At 50.6% G+C, this 17369-nt stretch overlaps 1 protein-coding gene across 1 annotated transcript; it reads left to right on the forward strand.

Annotated features, from left to right (window-relative positions):
- Positions 1-1219: 1219 nt before the first annotated feature.
- On the forward strand, positions 1220-17212 carry NR2E1 (nuclear receptor subfamily 2 group E member 1). Its single transcript, XM_083830193.1, has 9 exons — positions 1220-1358; positions 5799-5944; positions 6118-6205; positions 6423-6658; positions 7806-7952; positions 12445-12541; positions 12933-13082; positions 13341-13446; positions 15777-17212. The coding sequence occupies exons 1-9, from the start codon at positions 1334-1336 to the stop codon at positions 15937-15939; spliced, it is 1158 nt and encodes a 385-aa protein (XP_083686319.1). The 5' UTR covers positions 1220-1333; the 3' UTR covers positions 15940-17212.
- Positions 17213-17369: the final 157 nt, after the last annotated feature.

The raw sequence follows: 17369 nt of genomic DNA on the forward strand, positions 1-17369 counted from the left end.
GGAAGGTGAAGGTGAAAAATTAAAGCAAAAGGCCGGGCACGGCTCGGGGGAGGAAGGCTCGGGCACCCCAGCGCTGCGGGGCCAGGCCCTCCTCTTCCTCCTGCCCAGCTCCGCAAAGGCAGACGCCGCGACTTCGGCTCCGGGCACTTCGGGACGTGCAGGGATTTCCCAAGCTGGGGCAGGGCAAAGCTGTCCCCTGGGGGGGGGGAAAAAAAGCCCTCCCGCCTTGCTCCCCGCCGCAACGAGCGGGGCGCAGCCTGCGGGATGCTCCCGCGGAGCCCCGCGGCGAGGACAAGGGCGAACCGCAGGCACCTCGCCGCGGGGAAACATAGAAGAAACGGGATCTTTATCCCTCCTTGCTCTTTTTCTTTTGTCTCATTTTTTTTTCCTTTCCCTTCGTTTATGTTTTTTCTTTTTTCTTTTTTTTTTTTTTTTAGGGGAGGGTCGCATTTTCTGGCAGTGGGGGCCCAGGGGGAGCGAGGAGGCTGAATGGCCTCGGCAGCCGCCGGGTGGTTTCATTTATTTATTTATTTATTTTTTTTTTATTTTTTTTTTTATTTTTTGGAGGGGGGAGCCGCTCGGAGGTTCATTAACATCATTAGCATTTAACCCCCTCCCTGCCCCCCTCCCCGCGCCGCCGCTCGGTGACGTCAGGCGCCGCCAGGATTTTGGGGGGAAAGCGAGAGGGAAGCTCGGTGGGCGAGGGGCGTCCCCTGCCCTCCCCGGCCGTCCCCTCCCCGCCGCCTGTCACAGCCCCTCCGCCGCTATTAGAGGGGCCGAAGCCCGGAGCTCCGAAAGCTCGAAGTCAGCCGGGGCGCGATGAACTTCTGGAAACCTTTTCCCTTTGCAGACCGCTCACTTTCGGGGAGGCAGAGACAGCCTCCTCTGACGCCTTTTCCCCCCTCGCCTTATTTCGCCCGGCTCTGATCTCCCCGGCTCGCTGCTCCGAGGCGCTCGGCGGCTCCCCGCTCCCCGTCCTACCTTCTCCTCCTCCTCCTCATTGTTGTCCTCGCTGCTCTGCCTCCCAGGAGCGCGGTGGAGAGCCCACTCGCACCCCCCGCACCCTGCCGGGGTCCCGCGAGCATCAGTCGGCGGGGGGGGGGGCTCCAACTTTGGGTCAATTTCGTTTCTTTTCCTTTTTTTTTTTTTAAAAAAAAAAAAAAAATTTCCCCCCTTCTTTTTCGCTCCTCGGGAGGAGGACATCGCCGGGCGGGCGGCGGCGAGGATGTGCCGGCCCCCGCAGCAGTGAGAAGCCCGAGGGGAGGCACCTGCCCGCCCGAGGGGGGGCCCCGACACTTCGCCCCGACTTCGCGGCTCCCGGGGGGCTTCGAGCATGAGCAAGCCGGCGGGATCAACAAGTGGGTAATAACGCGCCCGAGGCTCCGAGCAGCATCCCCGGGCACGGCTTTGCAGCCTGGCCCGGGGAGGGGGGGGGGGGGGAAGGGGAGGCGGAGGGGAGGGATTTGGGGGGGGGCAGGCTGTGCTTTGGATCCGCACCCCCCGAAATAGGGGGAAAAAAAAAAAAAGAAAAAAAAAATCTTGTATTTCCCTCCGGAGCGGCAACGAATATATAGGATCCCGGCTCCCCCGAAGGAGCCTGGGCCGGGGGCTGCCCCCCCAAGCCCCCCCCCAAGGCTCCCCGAGCCCCCCCCGAAGCGGGGTGCGGAGCCGACCCCCGGCAGCGGCGGCCCCCGGGGGCTGGAGGGGGCTGCGGCGGCGGGGCGCGGGCTGCTCGCTGTCGGGGCTCGGGGGGAAATTCGGGGTTTGGGGGGCACCACGGAGCTGACCCGAGCCGGCGGATTTTTTGGGGGGCTCCTTTGGGGGGGGGGGGTGACCGTTTCTTTAGAGAGTTGCGAACTCCGCTCGCGCCGCGCCGCCGGGGGAGGATTTCGCCGCAGTGCTTTTCGCACGCCGTTTCCAGCGGCACCAAACAACCCTGCGACGGGGAAAGCAGCAAAGAACTTAAAAGTCACATTTCCCTTAATCCTAAATCCGTGCGCCTCATAACTGGGGAATTTAAAGCATGAGCAGCCGGCCTCGCAGCGCGGCTCGGTCGCGGTAATCCCGACGGGACTTTCGGAGGGGGCAATATGGATGGAGTCAGTGACAAAGGGGGGGGGATACCCAATCCGATTTAATGTCTGACAAGTGATGGACCGGACGTTTATTTCCTCTCGGGCAGGCTCCCGGTGTTGCAGAGAGGAGGAAAAAAAAAAAAAAATAATAATAAATAATAATTGAGGCCGAGCCGGGAGGGGACCGGCGGAGGTACCTGCCCCCGCCGCCCCAAGGCCTCCTTCTTGTCCCTCCGTCAGGCTGACCCGCCTCGGCCTTCGCCTCCTCTGCCTCCCCCTGGGCCAAGGGGAGGGTCCTGGGGGGGTCCTGGGGGGCTCCCCGCAGGCTGCAGAGGCCGCTGGGGGGGTGGGGGGGGGGATCGGGCCCGGCGAGTCCTCGGGTGGGCGCTGGGGAAGGGGCAGGGGGAGGCCGGGGGCCCGTGCCCCGAAGGAGGGCGCAGCCTCCGCCGCGGACATTTTGCGAAGGGAGCCCCAGAGGCCGCGGGGCTGCGCCTCCGACCTCCTGCCACCGCCCTCCCGCCGCTGAATCCGGCCCCAAGCCCCTCCTGTGTCACCCCTGTCCCCCAGCCCTCCAGGCCTCGGGGGGACGGCGACACGACAGGCGCTGTCCCGGGCTCTGGGGGGGCCCGGCCCGGCCTCTCCGCCCGTGTCTGCCTGGGTGGGCAGCGAGACCCCGTCCCGCCGCCCCCCGAGCCCAGCCTAACTTCTTTCAACAGCCTCTGATGGTAATTACAGTAATCGGGGCTGCCATATATCCTTTAAGCAATTATGACACACACACACACACACAAAAAAAAAAAAAAAAGAGCCCCCGGGGACCCCCCGGCGGGGGGATGTTCAAAACGCTTTCCCAGCCGAGCAGAAATCCCATTTCCTTAGCGCTGGGCTTCTGGGACGGAGCCGTACCTGGGGGAGCGGGGCGCTTTTAAACTCACCTCATCACCCCGTGGCAAGTTAAGATTCTCTTCCCACCCCCCGGCTCTTTTAATTCATATTTTGCTCTGCCCGAAAGTTTTCTCCTAAAAGCCTCGGCGCTGCGGGACGGGACGTGGGGACGGGACGGGTGGGATGGGACGGGTGGGATGGGGTGGGATGGGGTGGGGTGGGATGGGATGGGATGGGATGGGATGGGATGGGATGGGATGGGATGGGATGGGATGGGATGGGATGGGGTGGGATCGGGCGGCTCCTCTGCCGTGTCCCCCCCGCCTGCCCCTTCCTCCCGGCGCTCCGACGGCCGCAGCCAGCTGGGGTTGTTGCTCCGGCTGCTCGGTTTTTACGGATGTGGCTGCGTAAATCCTACACGGAGCATCTATGGTACCTATAGCCGCGTATATACGTGCGTGTATAACGCAAGCGATTTTTTTTTTTATTTTTTAATTTTTTAATTTTAAGGGGTTCCCAGGCTTAAAACCCTCGCGGGGAAGGGCTGCCAAACCCAGCCGCCTTCGGGGTTCCCACGGCGGGCCGGGGTCGGGCGCTGGGGCCGGCTGGTGACGGGCTCGGCACGGGGATGCTCCGCTGCCTGTGCAGCCCCTGGGGCTTCCCCCCACCCCCAGCCTGCCCCTCCTCCTCCTCCTCCTCCTCCTCCTCCTCCTCCTCCTCCTCCTCCTTTGTGTGTGTGTGTGTGTGTGTGTGCGTGGGGACCGTCTCCCCGAGGATGCCGAGGGCCGGGGAGGGAAGTCGAGCGCTTTCCCCCGTTGGCATTGTGCGGTATCCGAATTCCCATGCTACACTTTTTGACGGGTCACTGGTGCCCCAATAGGCAGGTGGCAAGGAGGGCTTGTAATTACACACTCCCGGGAGCCGTGCCCTGGCCCCAGCCCTCCCCACGGGCTCCTACCTGCGGCTCCAAAGCTCGCGGGCAGCGGGGCGGGGTGGGGGCCGGGGGCTGCCCCCGTTATTAATTGCGTAAAAAAAGTTTTCTATTCTTTAACCTCTCCCCCCCGCCGCCCCCCCTCCCGCCCGCAGTCCCTAACCTAATCCCCGGCCCTCTAGCCGAGCTGTGTATAGCAGCTGTCGGGTCTCATTTAGGGGAGAAGCTGGCAGCTTGTGCTCATTGGAGGCAGTCAAACGAGTTTCAATGGGCAAAATCATTAAGTTAACACTTTATCTAATGTCCCCATTGTCTGCCGGCAGGCATTGTCTTAGAGCCCCAGCGCAGACATGTCTGAAAGCATCCCGGGCTCCCAAAGTCTCCAGGGAGCCCCAGGAGCCCCCGGCCAGCATCCAGCCCCCGGCGCAGCGCCCTAACAAAGGGGGGGCGGCTTGGGGAGGGGGCTGGGGTCGGGGTAGTGGTGGTAGGGGGGTCTGGGGGGCCTGGAGGGGAAGGGGAGAGGAGAGGAGAGGAGAGGAGAGGAGAGGAGAGGAGAGGAGAGGAGAGGAGAGGAGAGGAGAGGAGAGGAGAGGAGAGGAGAGGAGAGGAAAAAGTAAAGAGAAGAGAAGAGAAGAGAAGAGAAGAGAAGAGAAGAGAAGAGAAGAGAAGAGAAGAGAAGAGAAGAGAAGAGAAGAGAAGAGAAGAGAAGAGAAGAGAAGAGAAGAGAAGAGAAGAGAAGAGAAGAGAGAGAAGAGAAGAGAAAAGAAAAGAAAGAAAAGAAAAGAAAAGAAAAGAAAAGAAAAGAAAAGAAAAGAAAAAGAAAAGAAAAGAAAAGAAAAGAAAAGAAAAGAAAGAAAAGGAGAAAAAAGAAAAGAAGAAAAAGAGGAGAAAAAGTAGAGGAGAAAAGAAGGAAAGGAAAGGAAAGGAAAGGAAAGGAAAGGAAAGGAAAGAAAGGAAAGGAAAGGAAAGGAAAAGGAAAGGAAAGGAAAGGAAAGGAAAGGAAAGGAAAGGAAAGGAAAGGAAAGGAATGGAAAGAAGGAAAGGAAAGGAAAGGAAAGGAAAGGAAAGGAAAGGAAAGGAAAGGAAAGGAAAGGAAAGGAAAGGAAAGGAAAGGAAAGGAAAAGGAAAAGGAAAGGAAAAGGAAAAGGAAAGGAAAGGAAAGGAAAGGAAAGGAAAGGAAAGGAAAGAAAGGAAAGGAAAGGAAAGGAAAGGAAAGGAAAGGAAAGGAAAGGAAAGGAAAGGAAAGGAAAGGAAAGGAAAGAAAGGAAAGTTAAAAACAAAAGAAAAAAAAAAAAGAAAATGAAAAGGAAAAGCAGAAGGGCAGAGGGAAGTCAGGCGCCCAGCGGGGTTTAGCGGGACCCTCGGTAGGGGCCCAGCGCCTCTCCTGCAGCTTTTTCTCCTCTCTGGGCGCTGCCGGGGCCGGTCTCAGCTCTGCCCCGGGGGTGCCCGGGGTGTCTCCCCCCGCCGCTGCCCCTCGGGTGCCGGCCCCCCGCCTCCTGCGCGCCGCTCCCGGCCCCGGTGCCCGGGCTTGCGGCGGGGACGAGGAGGTCCCTTCGGCTCCCGGCCGCTCGATTTTGTTTGGCTTTCTGACCCGGCTCGCTCTCCTGCCCAGCGCTTCGCGGAGCGCCAGGAGCGGGAGGAACGCCCCCAAAGCCCGCTGCCCCCCCACCCGCAGCCGCAAGCTCCCCTTGCAAAGCGGGTCCCGGCGATTACAGGAGCTCCGAATAAACGTAGCGGTGCATGAATAATGCTCATTGTGGAAAACTGACACTTGCTCAAGGAAAAGAAAGTTGGCTATAAAATCACTTCATTATTTGCTTGTACCGCAGCTCCGGGGCTAATCCCTCCGGAGGTCAGGCTGCTTAGCGCTCCCTCTCTCCCCCCCTCCCTCCCTCCTCCGCTTTCAGGTCGCATTTTGGACATCCCCTGCAAAGTGTGCGGGGACCGCAGCTCCGGGAAGCACTACGGGGTGTACGCCTGCGATGGGTGCTCGGGGTTTTTCAAGCGGAGCATCAGGAGGAATAGGACCTATGTGTGCAAATCGGGGAACCAGGTAGGCTGCGCACCTCCCCCTAGACACCCTGCACCCCGAGCCAGCCCCGGGGGACACCGGGGAGCCCCGGGAGGCCGCCACTGTCGCTGTCTCGGGTGCTGAAGGCTCGGCCCGGCTTGGCCCGGCTCGGCTTGGCTCGGCTTGGCTCGACCCGACGTCCCTCTGCCTTGCAGGGGGGCTGCCCGGTGGACAAGACGCACAGGAACCAGTGCCGGGCCTGCCGGCTGAAGAAGTGCTTGGAAGTCAACATGAACAAAGACGGTACCTGCCGCCTCGGTGGGGCTGGACCCCCGAAAGGGGAGGGGGTCAAGGGCGCCCACCCCAAGGGACCCCCCCCTTCCTTCCCTCGGGTCGCCCCCGGTGATGGGGGACCCCCAGCAGCGGGTGGGGGCTGGCAGTGGGAAGGACTTGGGGAGGAGGGGACCCCATCCAAGCAGGGGCACCGTTGGGGTCACCGCCTCTCCTCGGTGTCCCGCAGCCGTGCAGCACGAGCGGGGTCCCCGGACGTCGACGATACGGAAGCAGGTGGCCCTCTACTTCCGCGGGCACAAGGAGGAGAGCGGCGGCGCCCCACATTTCCCTGCCGCCGCCCTGCCGGCGCCCGCCTTCTTCACTGCCGTCTCCCAGCTGGAGCCCCACGGCCTGGAGCTGGCCGCCGTCGCTGGCACCCCCGAGAGGCAGGCCCTGGTGGGCCTGGCACAGCCCACCCCAAAGGTCAGACCCTGCACCGGCCCCCAGGGGTACTTGGCGAAGAGCAAGGCGTGAGGTGCTGTGGGTTGTGGTGGGGACTCTGTTTTTATGTCCCTAAGAGCTCTGGAGACGCGAGTGGAAGGGTTGAGAGGCCCCAACAGGATGGAGGGTGCCGAAGGACCAGCTGATAACCCGCTCCTCCTGCCTGCAGCCCATCCGCAAGTCAGTTTTAAACCTCACTGCATGAGGATGAGCTCACTGAGCTTCCCTTGGCAAAAAGCTGAGCTCCACGGTGGTGTAGCCCACAAAGCGCTATCTGTGCTGACCAAAGTATGCAGCTTGTCCACACAGACAAGCATATCTAGGCTGTCTTCTTGGCTGTGACACTTCCTAATCAGCCTGCACGGCCGCAGCTGCACAGGAATGAGCCACCAGGGAATCTTTGTCAAGCCATTTGCAATTACATTTTGCGTATTTCCAGCACCTAGAAAATTGGACAGCAGACCACTTAAATAGTTCTGCATTTCCAGTTGGTAGCTTGGTGTCATGAACACGATCATCACATATAGTTTTAAATTATAATTTGAAAAATGCTGAATCAGAAATTATTTAGCTAGTAAACATACTACATGCTTGAAAACGTAACTCCGTTCCAGTCCTGCAAGTGCTGTAGGTGGGTATGGTTAGCTCCATGCATCTGCTTACAGCCTGTTGCAGTCAGGGAGCTAGACAAAGGGTGAGGCTCCACGTGTGCTCACTGCTCTGCTGTGCGACACTGGGCTGCTGAAGCAGCCTCTGAAGCACAGATTATAAAATACAAATCCTTAATCAAACTCACATTCTTGTAACTCTTCCACCAGAGGCTGCCGCTCTGTAACAGGGAAAGGATGACACCGTATTGAATAGTTTTTTCCCTGATGTAGTAATTTCCTTTCCCCTTCAACACCCTCCGGTGAACTGTTCCTGTAGTGCAGCCCATCCACAGACGAGCAGCTCAGAGTGGTGTGGAGGGGGCCCGCTGAAAGCAATGCCATCTGGTTGCAGAACAAGAGAGTGCACATCGTGTACGGGGCACGAGCGTGATTCGCTGAACAGCAGCTGTATGGGAGAGGATGATCAGGCTGCCTTGGTGACATTGTATGATGTTGCTTTATTTTGCTTTTGACATTAGTATCCACACGAAGTCAATGGCACCCCCATGTATCTCTATGAAGTGGCCACCGAATCTGTCTGTGAGTCAGCAGCCAGACTTCTGTTCATGAGCATCAAGTGGGCCAAGAGCGTCCCAGCCTTCTCCACCTTGTCCCTACAAGACCAGGTAAGGCACCTACAGATGGAGTGGCATCAGTCGGGCCTGCCTGATACAGAAGGCTCAGAGCACAGGTTGGGTCCTGAACCTTCAGACCTGGACCTTTATATCTGTCATGGACCTAAACAGCTCTGAAGTTCAGGGCAGAGATCCAGTCTGTCTCTAAAAATAAAACAAAAAACAGAAAACAAACAAAAAAAACCAGACACTAATTTAGAAATTACTTGTGTCTCAACTTTTTCTACCATAAAATGGGAGACAATATCTTATTTTCTCAGTGAGATTTGCTTAGTTAAGCATACAGACCAGGATATGAGTGAGGTGATTTCTGAAGATCATTCCCTCCCTCACACCTCTCCTCTCCTCTCCTCTCCTCTCCTCTCCTCTCCTCTCCTCTCCTCTCCTCTCCTCTCCTCTCCTCTCCTCTCCTCTCCTCTCCTCTCCTCTCCTCTCCTCTCCTCTCCTCTCCTCTCCTCTCCTCTCCTCTCCTCTCCTCTCCTCTCCTCTCCTCTCCTCTCCTCTCCTCTCCTCTCCTCTCCTCTCCTCTCCTCTCCTCTCCTCTCCTCTCCTCTCCTCTCCTCTCCTCTCCTCTCCTCTCCTCTCCTCTCCTCTCCTCTCCTCTCCTCTCCTCTCCTCTCCTCTCCTCTCCACATAATTTTTCACCTAGTCAACATTTTTTTCTTGTTCACGTTGGTTTCAGTGAACTTACATTACAATTACTCCAATATAGTGGAAGCAAAATTTGGCCAGCCCCCAATATTTTTCACCGTTAATTAAAATCTTCCCTAATTTGTCTTGTTTTCCTCTATGACAATTTGCCTTTGCCTCAAGTAAATCACATGTGAACCGTATGAGCTGAAGCAATTTCTTAATGACTTGATTCTTGATGAGGACTCTGTGTGCCTTGTAAAACGCACTAATTTTAAAAAAGTAATCAGATAATTACAAAATGGAAGGGGGGAAATCTACGCAAAGCTCCAATCAAAAAAAAAAGATACCTAACACTTTGATACGGCTGAGCTAATTTCACAAAATGGTAACTAGAGATGTTGTGCCTTAGGTGTCACATACACCAGTCACCAGAGGAACCAGTTAGGTTCCAGGGGGGAAGGTTGTGGTTCATATGCAAATACAGATTCTGAACAGAAGGAAAGAACTTCTTAGGAAACCAAGAGGGGTTTCTAACTAAGGCATAAGGTATATTGAACAGTCCTTTTTCTAGCACCAGACCCCCATTTTGAAATCCCTGTCATTAGGGTAGACAAACGAGGACAGATTAGACTCCACTCAGCTCCAGCTGAGGGGAGGGATGGGGTAGGCCCAGGGGTTACACAGGCCTTAGGCAGCCACCTTTAGGAAGGCAGCAGCCCCAGGTCAGCATGCTGCTTTCTACTGCTGTCTCCCGCTGCTGTTGCTCCTATGAAGCGCCGGATCCGCCACATGAAGCAGCTGAAGAAACAGGCCCCGACATCAAGAAGAAGCAGCCAGGGTGCTGCTTCAGCAGGGCCTCTGGGCACAGGAAGGGGCCGGATCCATCTCTAGGCCAGCCATGTCCACAGCAAGCAACAGTGTCCACAGGAAGCTGAAGAAGCAAAGGAGGAGGCCTCATTCAGCATAATAAGGATGCATTTCCCAAAAGTCACCTCTGTTTGTGTGGAGAGCAGGGAGACAGCAGGATTTGGGAGCACGAGAAGTCTCCACTGCACGTGACAAATGCACCTCAAAGAGCAAGGCCTGCTCACCTGCCATAGACAGCAGAGTGCTCCCCTTGTCTTTAAGTGACCCACTGCCTGGTCCACTTCCAGGGGCTCCCCTTAGTGAATTACTCACATGTTAAAATCCCAGCCTCTCCTCAACATCACCTTTACTCACTGGACCTCACCGCTAGCCGACTTTCAGAGCTGCTCTGCTCTGAAGCTCTGACACGGGCCTTTTTCCACATGATTCCCCCGTCACATTCAGGAGAGCTGGAGAAGAAACAACTCTGATTTTAATCACCTTATTTCGTGAATAATCAGACAGTTGATTTTTATAACACTGCCACCGCACTATTTAATTTGACAATGGCCCAGCTGTAAACGTCTGAATTTCTCTTTTTGTATCCCTGACATCTGCTCGAGTAGAGCCTAAAAACCTTCTCCTGGATTTTGCTTTTGTTTCGTGCTCTTCTGAAAAGGCAAGGACATTGTGATTCCAGGACTCTGTTTCGTCTCAAAGGCAAGGAAATAAGCAGAAGCCAATTTGCTGACAAAACACAAGCCTGCGGATGGCTGTGTTGCTCCCGCACACCTGCCCAGCTTGTCCCTCAGAGAGGTTGGCCCAATGCAAGTCACCGAGAGAAGGTCACGACAACAGGATGGAATTGATTTAGGAGCAAAAACCGGTCCTTCAGAAAGCCTGGTATTTCTCGTTTCTTTGAAGAAGGAGGGCTGAGTATGACTTCAGCATGAATTATTTTAATTGGTGGTTTTACAGACTTATGCATAGGCATGAAGAAAGCTTCAGCTATTGGGACAGTCTCTTATTTCTAAAGTCCTCTGACTTTAAACGCCTGGGGAGAAAGAACATATGAAATTGATATCTTCCAGGAACCACCATTCCCTACCATTGTATCTGCATGAATGAATGACAAAAAAAGTTTTACAAAAGCAAATGAAAGGTTGGCAAATCATTTCCTATGTCATCCAGAAACCTGTATATCCATCAGGATTATCTGGAGGAAGGGAAGACTTGCAGGCAGGTTCAGCTGCTCTCAGACCGGAGCTGAGGCTGGTGCTGTGCCTAGACTCCCCCCACATTTCCTACAAAAATCTGGGCAGCTTCTAGTGTTGTAAAATCCAATTAAATTATTTCAAACAGTAATTACATGTAAACAGAGACAGAAATACTTTCCTGTCACAATTTCCTTAGCCAAGTTATGCAGAAGTTCTGCAAAGCACATAGCACAAAAAGGCACAAAACGGGCATAAGCCTGTAGCGATGAGACTCTGAGAGCTCTTCCATTTTGATCAGAACAAGGTGGTTTAAAAGTCTTAATACTGTTAGGTGTTCGCACATGGATAAAGGATTCATTTTTAGTGCATGCTTTCTCTGCCATCGATATCTTCCATATATCTGATTCTGAGATAATAATTCATTTGGTATGATGTGGTTTTATTTTTATTTTTTTAGTTTGTTCTTCCTTTTTCATAACCTTTCTAATATACCCTCCTTCCTATCTTCCTAAGAAGAGAAGCTGCTGATACTTTCAGGGGCCATAGAAATATTAATGTGGTTTGCTTTTTTGCTGCATGTTCTGTGCAATCTGTTTTCACTGCATGGAGCCACCAGATGACCCCCTTGTGAGTTCGTTACAATTCTCAGCCCTCGAAATCTCTCCCACCCTACCAAGAAATGTGATGTCCCAGCAATCTGTATGCACCACAGCATGTCCTTTAGGCTGGGCCAGGGAACTAATGAATTTCTGCTGAACTGGAGCCCTCCAAACCCCTCCTAAGAGTTGATCCGGGCCAGCAATCCATAGATGCTCTCAAGACTAAATATTTCTGTCCTGGCTCTGCATTATCAGGAGTCATGTCTCCTCAGATGCACCAGTGCCTCTCCACGGAAATCAATGGCATTGCTTCCAAAAAAAGCACATCATCCATAAAGCCAGACGATGCACAAAAATTGCAGAGGACTAGCAGTGCTGTCAGCTTAGCTGCTGCTGGCATGCTAAGTTCAGAGCCCACTGTCTAGGTGACTTCACTTTGTGCTGTTAGGAAGAGCTGAAAACACGAGGCATGTTGCTGTATTTAAGTTTCTCCTCCCTCTGTCGATGGCTTCCCCAGCCCTGCTTCTCAGGCTCTCCGAAAGGAAACAGCTTTGACTGACTAGAATTTCTGAGTCATTTTAGGCAAAAAGCAGGAAAATAGGTGGCACTGAGAAACTGTACGTGTGTGTAGATGCTATGCTTGAAAGAGCTGAAGACTTCCTTAGTAAGGAAGGGGTTAAACATACATATGTGATCTATAGCAGTGTTCCTTACCCTGTGATGCAATTCCAGGCTTTTCTTCAGAAATCCTGCCTTCACGAGGGAAACGAGGGTAGTCCCTAGAGAGCAATAGGAAAGCACCCTTCCAACTTGCTCTAGGACAGCCCTACATGGCCACGGAGAGGAGAGTCCATGCTGATAGGAGTCAGGCTGAAAAACATAGGCAAGTGCTCCTGTTATGTGTGAGCTCTTTGGGGCAGGAGCTCTCACTCCCCTTTCTCTTTCTGCTCCCTTTTGGTGTCCAACACAGTGCACAGGGAGCCAACACCAAGTGTTTTGCTACAATGCATGGACTTATTTCTAGACACCTTCTCAAAAAGCTAAGAGAAGAGCTAACGAATTCTGTGGGGAAAATACCATGACAAGCATTTAAAGTAGTTTTTAAAATAACAGAAATTTACATATTTAAATTGTTTATAAATCTATAAATTATACACTATGTTATATTGTACATCTATTGTATGACAGCTGATGCTTTTGGAAGATGCTTGGAGAGAACTGTTTGTTCTAGGAATAGCACAATGGGCCATTCCAGTTGATGCTAACACTCTACTGGCTGTATCTGGTAAGAATTGCACAATTTAATGACTTTGTTACAAAAATTACCATAAAAATACATTACTGAAAAAAGACCAACATGTAAAGAATAACAAATTCCTACTGAACAATGGAGCATACCTGTCATTTATAAATCTATATTTAAATGCAAATAATGTTGTTTTGTTGTATTCATGACTGCTTGCATTGTCATTTAAATGCAAATTACTGTGTTTGTTATCATCCAAGAGAAGATTTTATATTAACTTTCATACAATATAGTCAGTTTACATGGAACCAGATAGACAAGTGTGACAATAGAATGGATATTGATACACAGGATTTTGTCAGAAATCAATATAAAATAAAGCAAATGCCTTTAATATTATTTATTTCATCTGTTTCTGTTTCTCTTTCAGGCATGAACGGTGACAATACAGATTCTCAGAAGCTGAATAAAATTATTTCAGAAATACAGGCTTTACAGGAGGTTGTGGCTAGATTTAGACAACTCCGGCTAGATGCTACTGAATTTGCCTGTCTCAAATGCATTGTCACTTTTAAAGCTGGTAAGCAGAAATAATCTCTCGCTAGTCTGTCGTGATAGCTTTGAGGTTGCTACTTTAAAGCCAAAATTATGTTTTAAACCAGACGTAGCACTGCATCATCCAACAGGTCTCCTGGAATCAAATTCCAGTAGTAAGTGCCATATTTTTAAAGGCTGACAATGGAGTGCTGGGGGACTAATGGGAATGCTTAAGTCCCACGGATAGCATCAGCTGAACTGTTTTGACCCACGCTGAACTAGTAACTGATCTGCTTTCCAGTGCCGACACACAGTGGCTCTGAGCTGAGGAGCTTCCGAAACGCTGCCGCGATAGCCGCCCTCCAGGACGAAGCCCAGCTCACCCTGAACAGCTACATTCACACCAGGTAGGTGAGCAGCGCCTCCTTCGAGTCCTTCCTGCAGGCGTAGGGGCTAAATCCTGCTCTGGCTGTAGCGAAGGTGACATTTCCACTGACTGCCGTGGGGACCAGGCTTTTACAGCCAGTACAAATTGACTGCCAGCCTGCTGGGATTTGGCATTTCCCGATGAAATGAGGAAGATGGGATTTATTCAGACAAATGGAAAATGGTGAAAGGCGGTATCTTCCTTTGTGAAGTGATACTGCTGTGGAGCATTTTGCGTTTCAGAAGGCTAGGTTTTCTCTACATTTTATTCTATTAAGCAATGCCAATAGTGACACTCAACATCTCACCCCGCAGCAGTGTAAGTGCTTTTCACCCAAGATCTCCAACGCACTTCCCCATGTCATTTCCCCCATTTTGTAGACAAGGAAATTGAGACAGGAGGAAGCTGAATAGCTCTTCTGAGATGCTATCCAAAGTCTGTGTTCGGGTTGAACTGAAAAACCCACAACTTGTGAATCCTATTTTTGTGCCAGAGCAGGGTGATGAGAATCATTGTTTTAGGAAGAAAAGATTACCTGTCTCATCCAGTATAAGTCTCATAGGGTACAGAAATCTTAAAAATTGCTGTAAAAGTTGTAGCTGGCATCCCATGAAGTATATGGAGGTGAACTCAGGAATGGGTGAAATATACTGTGCAAAATGCAAACCCATGCTCTGTAACAGCTGGCTGAGAACAGGCTAGCAGCCTCCTGCTATGGACCACTTTGGAGTCGGGGGACAGCGGAGAGGCCAGAAGAATGCACCTAACGCCTTCTGCACCAGCTGCTTGGGCGGTTCAGAACTGGGGAGAGCTGTGAGAGGTCTTGGGAAGTCCATGCCTCAGTCCGTTAGCTGCAGTGGAGCTCCATGAGGCTAACACAGTGGCAGGTGGAATGGTGAAGAGGCAGCTTTTTGCCATCTTTTCCTTCTGAAACTTTGATCTCCTCTAATAGCTATAGCAGAAGCCAACTCCACATCAGAGATTAGGCGGCAGTGGTCTTTGAAGCACTTCTGTTTGGACTAAAGGCAATGGCCTGCCCTGGGGACATGAGCAAAAAGGCAAATACTGTCCAGTTATGGCTAGTTCAAAGCAAAAAGAATAACCACTGCATAGCTACCTGTTCCCTTTCTCATGGGAGGCCTTTCCCATGAAGATTGCTCCCTGGAGACTCAGTGGGCCAGGGCTTCTTGGAGAGAAAAGTCAGAGAAAGATGGTTTTCACATTTTTTTACATAGTCACATTTTTCATTCCAGGCATGTCAACTTTTCCATCCCATTTCTGCATCACTGGAAATATTTAGCTACTGGCCTAAAGAGTATCTTTGGTAAAAGATAACCTTTCTCAAAGAAACAAATGCAGTGAAAGGCTGCCTATATTCTGAGCAAAACCTAGCTGTGTAAACCAAGTCTAACAAGCTCAAACTCCCATTTCAGGGTATCAAAGTTTAGGCAGCTTTTCTAGAAAGGGAGAAACCCTGGCTCCACTAACAGAACTGTTGCACTGACTCCAATGGGATAAGGTTTTCAGCTTGTGTTTCATCCTCAGTCTTGAATTTACCATCCTGTCAGTGTGACAGTAGTATCAGCCTCTTGATCTCGGTGGAGTCACTCTCAGTAGGACACGAGGGAGGGCCAGCTGGGGGAGCAGGATGTTTCTCCACGACCTGTTCCTTCTTTTAGGGAGACCACTACAATGCAGAGGCTTGAGAATCACACCGACGTAAAGTCAGTGTAAGCACAACTAGACTCCATATCCTGTGTTGTGTTGGTTTCAAAAGCTGGGAGAAAGAATGGAAAATCTTATTACGCAAATACATTACCTGGGGACAAAACACAGCTTCTTTAATCAAAAAATTTCTTTCTAAATGTCAATTGTTATTAAATGTGTAAGGCAACCAGAAGGAGGCAAAATGATTACCATGACAATCCAGCTAGGTTTAAATTGCACTTTAAATGACAGGGTATTTATTATAGGTCAAGCTCTTCCCTGAACTGCATCAAGAACATAGTTGTTGTGTGAGAGACAAACCAGGGCAGATCCTGCCTCTGTATTGCTTCTGCTCTGAGGGAATAAACAAAGGAGCTAATCAAAACTCAGAAACCTTGGTCTATATTCTGCTAACCTCCATTAAGAGAGTTTTCCTTGGGGTCAGCCTTCTGGCTCATGTGAGTACAAAACAGGGTTTTAGCACAGGTAGCGCCCATCTGTGCAATTTGCTGGATGTTGTTTTTTTCTACAAAGTAAAAGATTTTATTTGGAAAAAATATCTAAAAACTTCAATAACACTTTTTTCCTCTCTCTGTTTCCCAGGTACCCCACACAACCCTGTCGTTTTGGAAAACTTTTATTGCTTTTACCAGCTTTACGTTCGATTAGTCCATCTACAATAGAAGAAGTGTTTTTCAAAAAGACCATTGGGAATGTACCAATTACAAGACTGCTTTCAGATATGTACAAATCCAGTGACATATAAATTACCTTAAAATAAACAATCAGGACGGACAGTTTGAGAAGAACTTTTATCTATGGAGAATAAGCCTCAACTAACAAAATCTACAGGAAGCATAAGCCTGGGAATGTTTAGCCTTTAAACTCATTGACAAAAAATACCCCAGTAGATATGATTCTGCTGCTCTGAACAGAGCGATTTAGATCATGGAGAGAAAGCTTTGTTCTACAGAAAAAGTGAAAGTGGTTGGAATTTGGCTGCTTTTCCTGTGAGTACAGGATGGAGGCAATTCAGATGCCAGTCATAGTTAACAAAGACTCCGCTATTCTCTCATTTAACTGGCAGATCCGAGACAAAATGTGAAAGAAGGTACTTTAGTTTGTTCGGTATTTGGAACTGGGTGACCAAACTTGGCTTCTGTTGTAACGCGAGATGTGGTGGCCTTCAGAACTGTTTTAAAAGTAGCCTATGTTGGTAAAATGTTTTAATACAGTAGGCAACATTTAAGACCAGGTTACCAAAACATTGCTTCTGCTCTAATACATCATGAAGTGGCCTTCAGAACTGATTAAAAAGTAGCTTATGACAGCAGTTCCATTCTTCCTGCAAAATGAGCTGGTGATCCTTGACGCAGCGTCACCGGACGTTGTTTGGTTAACATCTCAAGACAGAAGAGCTTTACACACCTCCTCCCCGACCTTCCCTTCTTCTTACACACACAAGCACCCACCCAAACACACCCCCGAAAAAAAGTCCGAGTCAAGAAAGGAAGACTAAAACAGCAAAACCAAATCCAATGGAGATGACCGCTTCAGTGACCTGCTGGCTGTCCCGTTGGCACAGTGCTGAAACCAAAGGCAACGGTGGCCAAACTCTTTGTCAATGAGATGTGCAGAGAAGTGAAATGACTCTAAAGAAATCAACAGAAGGGATTTTATTTCAAAGAAATAAAGGTGGTTGACTGATACAATGCTAACAATTTCCCAAAGTCTCCAATGCCTTCTTAGAAAACTCCAGGTTCTAATTTTGAAGCCTTGTTCGCCTACACCCTCTCACACACAAAAACATTATAAGCTGCTTATTTGATGTATGAAACATGTAGGAAAAACATTTAAAGATAGCTGCTGTACTTTTCAAAATTTGATTTGTTATTAGAAACTAGCACTGAGAAAAATCAGCACTTGGACTATCATAGAATGAGTAAAACTTTTCCTGTACAAAGTGGATTAACTGATTTGTGAAGTTAAAAAGTTGTACTCATTGTATTTACAAAGAATAAAAATATATTGAATTTAAATTACTTTCCACTGCTCTTTTAATGCTTATCCTTTTATTTCTGGATTAGTTTCTTCGACTGCACTCTGCTTACCAGGGAACAGAAATAATCTCTACTAAAGTGAGTTGCCTCGGATGCTGTGGAGTGTCTATCATCAGAGGTTTTAAAGATGAGGTTA

This window comes from Anser anser, assembly GCF_964211835.1.
Source record: "Anser anser genome assembly, chromosome: 3".
Classification (NCBI taxonomy): domain Eukaryota; kingdom Metazoa; phylum Chordata; class Aves; order Anseriformes; family Anatidae; genus Anser; species Anser anser.